At 26.0% G+C, this 8,394-nt stretch overlaps 1 protein-coding gene across 1 annotated transcript; it reads left to right on the top strand.

Moving 5' to 3' along the window:
- Window positions 1–4,038: 4,038 nt before the first annotated feature.
- LOC113858017 (vesicle-associated protein 4-2-like) lies at window positions 4,039–8,169 on the top strand. The gene is made up of 7 exons (XM_027490415.1): window positions 4,039–4,578; window positions 5,827–5,897; window positions 6,156–6,237; window positions 6,338–6,450; window positions 7,051–7,128; window positions 7,353–7,472; window positions 7,575–8,169. Exons 1-7 carry the CDS (start codon window positions 4,293–4,295, stop codon window positions 7,635–7,637), a joined length of 813 nt encoding a protein of 270 aa, XP_027346216.1. The 5' UTR covers window positions 4,039–4,292; the 3' UTR covers window positions 7,638–8,169.
- The last annotated feature ends 225 nt before the right edge of the window (window positions 8,170–8,394 follow it).

The following is an 8,394-nucleotide window of genomic DNA, read 5'->3' as shown; positions in this document are numbered from 1 at the left end:
AAATGTGATTAGAGTGATGATATACAAAAATTTTGTTGAAGAAAAAATAATTGCTCAAGGTAATATTAATACTATGACGCTTCAATTATAAGACATAAGGTATAAACAATTATTTTAAAGTTATTATTAATTGAAAATTTTTATAATTTTGACTAAATCATTTGGAGGGAAAGTAAAGTAAAAGTAATACAATGAGATAATTATATTGCACTATTTGAAAAAATAATAAAAGATAAAATATCTAAAGATTCAAAAATCTATGTTACAATATTCACATCCACTACTATGAAAGAATTTCAAGGTAATTGTATTATTACATTTTTAAATATTTTATTTCAATAAATTATATATATATATATATATATATATATGCTTCCTATTTAATTATAAAAAATATAAGTGTATGTATCATAGGTAATATTTTAATTTTCACATAAAGATTAACAAAGATTTATGTCAATATTGACATATCTAAAGTTACCAATTTTATAGATTCGTTTAGCTATTGAAATTATTTAAAATATCTCTGTTACGTTAATTATTGTTAATTCTTTACTTTTTATCCTAACCACATTTTCAATTATTCATTATTATTTTGTTGTAGGAATTTTAATGATATGCATATCACTCAAAATGTTGATAACATAAGATCTACAGTTATTTCTAAGTTAAAAAATTTCAAAAATATCTGAAATTTTGACAATAGAAAAAACAAAGAGTGATATGATAAATTTAATTTCTTTTATACTTTATTCTTCTTATTTAATTTGTAAACTAATTTTTTAATTAATTTTCATAATATCGTAATTAGTTGTATTGCAATTGTGAATTGATATAAAAATTAATTTTTGTATTAAATAAAATCATTCTTCTCTTTTAATTTCTACTTAAATCTTAATTAAAAATTTTTTAACTACTCTATTTTTCTCTTCTTCTATTATTTTAATTTTTTTTAAATAATTTAATAAGAATTGATATATCATAATTATGTATAACCTATTAATATATATAATATTTTATTTATATTTTATGTTATAATAATTATGATGACAATAGTTGATAAATTATATTTAAAGAAAATTTATTAGAATTGATGGTTATATTATTTAAAAATGACAATAACAATATTGTTGTGAATGACATGACGTTTAATAAAATATTATTAAATTTTTAAATGTAAATTTTTTAGTGATATTAATTTAATTTATTTTATTAAATACTATATATAAAATCTATATTTTAATTTATTCTTCAAATACTAAAATGTACTTTGAATTAAAAAAAAGTTACATTTATAAAGATATTAGTTTATATTACATATTGTTAAGATAAATTTTTAATGAAAAGATAAATTTATATATTTAAATTATTTTATTAATTAGTTTAGAATAATCTATAGTTTGATATGCACTACAAACTCTAAAATTTACTTTTAAATTAAAAAATTTACACTTATAAAATTCTTAGTTTATATTATATATTGTTAAATTAAATTTCTAATAAAAAGGTAATTTTACAAATGAAAATACTATATATAAAATAAAATTAAAATTACTAATATAAATTATAATATTTTACATAATGAAAATAATTAACAGGAAAAAAAATATCTATAAATTTTTTGATTTACTTTTTAATTAAAAATAACATTGTATTTTAATTTAAGTTATATTTAAATTTAAATGATATTAATTTAAATTATTTTAAAAATTAATTTAATATAATCTATATTTTATTATATATTTCAAACATTAAAATTTACTTTGAATTAAAAAAACTACAATTACAAAATTATTAGTTTATATTATATATTGTTAAATTAAATTTCTAATAAAAGACAAATTTACATATTTAAATTATTTTATTAATTAATCTAACATATTCTAAATTTAAAATATATTTTAATATAATTTATATTTTATTATTAAAATTTATTTCTCATGATATAAATCAAAATACATATATTATACGTAAAAATGTTAATATAATACAAATATTTTTTATTAATATAATTATTTATTAAGTTATAATCTTGAAATTATAAATTTTTTAATTTAAAAAAATATTTAAATCAAGTTCACTAAATATTAAAATTTTTCTTCTTCTGTAAAATAAGTTAATATATAAAATATTAGATTATAGAGATATACACAAGGACATCACACAAAAATTATATCTGAAAGCAATAATCAAATCTCAAATATATCAGATCTAAGTTAAAATAGTTAGAACAAATATATTTTTTTAATGACAGTATAATATTTTAATATGTTTATATTAAAGTTATATTTATATTTTTTAAAATAATTACTCACCTAATAAATATTTTAATAATGGTATAATATATATATATATTTATATTAAAAATTTATTTATTTATTGATTTTTTAAAGATGCAACATATTATTAAATCTATTATTTGATCTTAATAAATAGTATCTTAATTTTTTAATTCTATTATTATTACATTCACAAATAATTCTTTGAAATTATTTCATATTTTAAAATCAATTTATTTCTTTGTTTTAATTAGAGAATAATTATAAAAATTATTCATGAATATATTGATATTAATATTATAAACTGTGATAATATTTGTTTATTAATATAATTCAGTTACACACGGATAGATTTTATCATAATTATTTTTATCATTAATATTTTATCATACGAATCATAAATTAAAATTATATTTACTTATTTATTAATAATTTTTTTAAAATTATAGGTGATAAATCAAATCAAATCACTAAACGAGAGCTTATGTATCTCATAAATTTTTAAATACTTTAAATTTTAATGAATTTCTTTTCCATTATTTACAATTCAAAAAAAAGAATGTGAATTATGTTACTTAGAAACATCAATCCTACATTAAGAATATTCAATGGAATAAGACTCCTTATCAATTATAATCATTAAATTATGTTGACAAAACCTGTATTTAATCATATTCAATTATATGTTATATTGTTTAGAGTAACGTAAAAAAAAAAAAACTTATTAATAAAAAGAATAACAAAAATATAAGATATATAAAAAATGTTATATATAAGAAAGTATTTCATAATCTTCTTTAATGTAATTATAGTTAATATAATAATTTTTTTATCATATTTATATATTTAAATTATATATTTTATATTTTAAAATAAATTAATTTAATAAAAATAAAATAAATTTATGTAATGCATGGGCATATTTACTAGTAAAGTATTATACTTAAACTTATTTAAAAAATTTCTATTAAATAAAGGAGATAGTATGAGTTAATTTATATTATTATTTTCATAAATTTATATTATCAAACATTAAATTTAATAATTCTTTATATTTAATGATAAAAAATTAATTTTGTGGATTGATTTATTTTATATAACTATTTTAATATAGTTTAGTTATTTATCAATTTTTATCATTCAATAATATTTTATTTTCTATCATGCTATTTTAAAATATTTTAATAATAAATTTTTAAAATTTTATTTTTATTCTAGTTCTCACTTTTAAATTTTTTTTATATTAAACGGGACAAAACACTCAACAAAACAATATTAGTCTATGAACCTAACTCACTCTTATTTATTTTTTTACAATTCATCTTCATCTAAATACAATATTAAAAAATGCTAATTAATTTCCACTACCACCTATTTCAACTAATAAAACAAGTCTTAAACAAAATAAAATATGTTCTCAAACATAATTATAATTTTTAGACTAATATCTTTAACACTTATCTTAACTATATAATAACATATAAAAATGGATAAATTAAATTAAAAGAACTTACGCAGATGAAACGAGTAACTATGAAATTTTATAAACTAAAGATGGGTGAAAAAGTAAGTGGGAAAATTTGGAGAAGGTAGACCTAAGGGCGAAAAAGTCAACTCGATGGACGCGTACTTCACACTAAGTAGTTACTGGAAAGGGACCCACCATGTTTTACGCGCACATCACTGCGTGGTTGCACTCACATTTCTCGGTGATTGCACTAAGCAAACGGTTAAAGAACAACAAAAAATAAAAAAAGCCAAAACGCGTGGACGTCAAATTCCATTCTCCATTGCAATTCACAATCCCTCTCACATCCGTCTATGCACTCACTGCAACAGCTGACAATTTTCAAAGGGAAAAGAGGATAGAAGGAAACGACGACGTTTAGGTGAACTGTGTCTGCGATGTAAAAAGTCAAGTCACGCGTGTTTATTTTTCTTCTTCAACTCTTCGCTTTTGTGAGTACCATTCTCGTTTCTGAGAGCAGAAGAGAGGAGGAGAGAAGAGCGAGCATGGCCGTTGCTGACCCAAAGCCTCACTCCGAACCTAAGGTCTGGAATTTCTTCAAGCTTCCGTTTCGCCATTCTGCCTCTGCCGCCAATTCTTCCAACACGACGTCGTCTTCAGCTAACATTCACCACCATCACCATCACCACCACAACCCTAATAACCCTCACAATCTTCCCCTTGAGGGTTCCACATCTCACACCTCCAATTCCGTTTCTTCCGTAGCCAGATCACTTCTCCCAACACGACGTCGTCTCAAGCTTGATCCCTCCAACAAGCTTTACTTCCCTTGTACGTATTTTTTTCTCCTTTTTTTTATTTCTTTATTTTGCTTTGTTATTGAAATTAGGTGATTTTTCTTTTTGTGTCTTATGTTTGCATGCAATTTAATAGTTGCTTTGATCATGATCTAATTTGGGTCTTCGATGTAATTTCTATTTATTGAATTTAATTGCAATTTAATACGGGTGGTTTGCGGCTTTAATTAGACTCTCCTAAAAATGGAAGCTTTTAAATTGGGTAAAGATAATTGCATGTTACTCTCGACATGGCTTCAAAATAACAGTTATTTATTTCGTGTTGCATGTGGTTTTTAATGCTGCTGTTTCCTTTCTTGTATGTTCGTTTGTTGTTGCTGATCACACTCGAAGTATTTCCACAAAAGAAAGATTTAAAGCTCGTGGTTTGGGTTTTGGAATGAAGATAGTTTTTCAATTTTGTTAGCTGTTATGATTTTGGTTGTTATGCCTTTTTTTTCTTGTGGGTGGTGGTATTCTAGAGTTGGTAACTGTGAGTAAGTTGTTTACTGCTTAGGCGGAGTGAATATGGATGTGATGATGTGAATGAATTGTTCCCACAAAACATTTGACGTTAGTTCCAGGGCAAGTTTTGTTCATCTCAGTGATAAAATTACTTACGATTTTAAAAAAAGAGGGATTTTTTTTTGCGTTTCATTATTTTGGTTATTTATTGTTGTTAAATAATTTACAATTAATTTCTTGCTTCTCTTCTCTCTCTCTCTCTCTATATATATATATATATTTCATTTTCTCTGTATTATGCATGTAAGTTTGAATGGTAGCAATAATACCTTAACTTGCATGCAGTGAAAGTTACTAACCGAATTATCAAACATTTGGCTTTCTTGCGAATAAGTTAAATTTGCATGCCTATGATATCAATCATAAGTTATGCTTTATTGAAAGTGTTAATGGTGTGGCAACGATAAATTTTAAAGCAATAGGTCAAATAATGGAGCTACATGACAAATAAGATAGAAATTTCTCTTTGCTTCTCTGGCCTTTTCCTGTGTCAGCTCTTGTGGGTGCAGAAACACATAGGCAGACTGTCTCACAATGATATGTGCTTGTTTCATGCGTGTGCATGTATGTTTCTGAGTTAATGACTTCATGCATACTCAAGGCACAGTTTTTATCTTTCTTTTTTTATAAATGCTTTATTCTAATGTTCCTTATGACTGGTTGATTTATTTATCCTCGTTATATGACTTTTCTCTTATTTCCTTGCTATCTTGTGTAGATGAGCCGGGCAAACAGGTTAGGAGTGCAATCAGGATTAAAAACACCAGTAAATCTCATGTTGCTTTCAAGGTATAAGGAAACATACGCTCCCTTTTTTCCCCTGTTTTAAAATTTTCTTTTCTCATTTGCAATTTTTGTTGTCGAGGTACTTCAATTGACTCTTAATGTCTATTCTTGTTGTTACTATGTGTCACAGTTTTGCAGTAGAATAATTCATTTTTTGCTTTATAAATTAATAAGATCACCTATGATTCTAAATCAGTACCAGAAACAACCATCTATTCTCACTAGTTTTCTTTGTTTATCATTTAATATATGTATGTTTAGTTTCAAACAACTGCACCCAAAAGCTGTTTCATGCGTCCTCCTGGGGCTATCCTTGCACCTGGTGAGAGTATCATAGCAACAGGTAACAAAATTTGATTTCTTTCAATATTCCTTTTGTGTGTAGTGTAACTAGAGATCCTTGTAAATTATTTTATCTCACGAATTTCCATTTTGCTTGCTAGTGTTCAAGTTTGTCGAGCAACCAGAAAATAATGAAAAACCTGAAAAAACTGGACTCAAATTTAAAATCATGAGCTTGAAGGTGAAAGGATCAATTGACTATGTCCCTGAACTGGTTAGTTAATTTTATTTTGGCTATAAACTCAGTTGTTATGCTGCTGTCGATTTTATTTTTGATACTAATGTTTTCTTGCCTGCCTTCGCCTTTTTAATGCCCCTCCTTATTATCATGGGCATCTAACAATCTTGTGAATGTATATCACACACATACACATACTCTATAGAAAGCATTTATTCTACTGCGATAAATATTTTGTTTCTTTGGTTTTAGTTTTAGTTGTTTGAAGGAGACGTATTTTCTTTGGTTTTCATTACTTTGTGTATATAAATTTTGTCATTTTAACCATTGAAGACTTTATAGCCTTTTAGAATATTAATGGGCTAGAGATTTTTATTATGATTAATAATTAGAAGGTTTACTTTCATTTGGTTGCTTAACTCTGTCTCTCCCTCCCTTTCTCTCTCACACACTCCACAAAAATTTGTGCACAATCAAAATTTAAGTTCTTCTGTTGTATATGCTTGGGTTTTACTTTTCATTTCAGCCACCCTAGTGTCTGTTTCTCTGCTTGATGTGAAGATATCCTCCAAATCATGGGATTTTATATATATCTTTGTTTTTAAATGCAAGTGTTTTTTTTCTCCCTGGAAACAGTTTGATGAGCAGAAGGACCAAGTAGCAGTGGAGCAGATTTTGCGAGTTGTTTTTCTAGATCCCGAGCGTTCCAGTCCTGTGAGTACTGAGTTTTGCAGTATACATTTTTACTTTAAGTCAATTGTTCATGCTTGTTACCTGTTTCCTTCTCCGTTTCTCTTTCTGCACTTAATGCATGCATTGCTTTGTTGAGGTTGAGACATTCTGTATCAGCTATTTGATTTGGTGTTCATAAGATGTCTGTATATGATACATTCACCGATTGCATACTACTTATGAGGATCTATTATTTTCTCATTTAGGCTTTGGAGAAGCTGACGCGACAGCTGGCTGATGCTGATGCTGCCGTTGAGGCACGTAAGAAACCTGCAGAAGATGCAGGTCCTAAAATTATTGGGGAAGGGCTCGTCATAGATGAATGGGTCAGTCTGTTTACTCAGCTTTTGAATCGTAGTTTTCCTTGCATTATGTTATCTTGGACAATGCTTCATTCATCAATTAACAATCTATGATTATGTTTTCAGAAAGAGAGGAGGGAAAGATACCTCGCAAAGCAACAGGGCGAATTGGTAGTAGATTCTGTATAGGGCGTTGGTCTGGAATATCTATATGGTTAAATAGGAAATGGCATTGCAGCCAAGGAAAATGTTATCTTGAGAGAAACACTTATTATCACAGCATCATTTACTTAGGAAAAATTCGGGTGAATGGCAAGTGTCCTTTGGTTAGAAACTCTGCGTGGGTGTGGTGATCACTCTCTATGTAGATAACTGGCATTTTGTTTTTAAGCTTTTTTTTTTAATTGTGGGAATAATATTTTGATGGATTGATGTAAAATAGTTTATTCGAGTTCTCCTGTGATCAATGATTTGCTGGCAATCCGTTTTGCTATGATTTCATTTCGATGCAGATGGCTGAGATTCACGACAAAATAAGATATTAATTTTATTAGTTAGTTTGATTACTGGTGTTGCCATAATCTTTGGTGTTCTAATTTTTAGGATTATGTTATGTCGAATTAATCTTGTGTACTCCGTAATGTCCAAAGCGTAGCAATAATACGATTTCTTGTAATTTTTAAATAAAGGAAATAAAAAATCATGTTAGTGTCATGGTTTTAATGGAAGAGATACATAACATATCGAGGACTGAATGGAGAAGCAGCGCCATAGTTGTTTCAGTGAATGTAAATGATTAGTAGCAATTATTTGAGATGTATTATGAAGTTATTTATGTATCTTCACTCGCAGATTAGCCTTTTAGAATAGTCCGCTACATAGTATAAGGGTATTTATAATTAACTGATCTAAAAGTTTAGATTTTTTTTTGTGGTTTAATAAATTA

The sequence above is a fragment of the Abrus precatorius genome, unplaced genomic scaffold, assembly GCF_003935025.1.
Source record: "Abrus precatorius isolate BTA unplaced genomic scaffold, Abrus_2018 Scaffold2, whole genome shotgun sequence".
NCBI classification, from domain to species: Eukaryota; Viridiplantae; Streptophyta; class Magnoliopsida; order Fabales; family Fabaceae; genus Abrus; species Abrus precatorius.
Note: the sequence above shows the minus strand (reverse complement) of the source record. Positions and strands in the feature narration are given on the sequence as shown.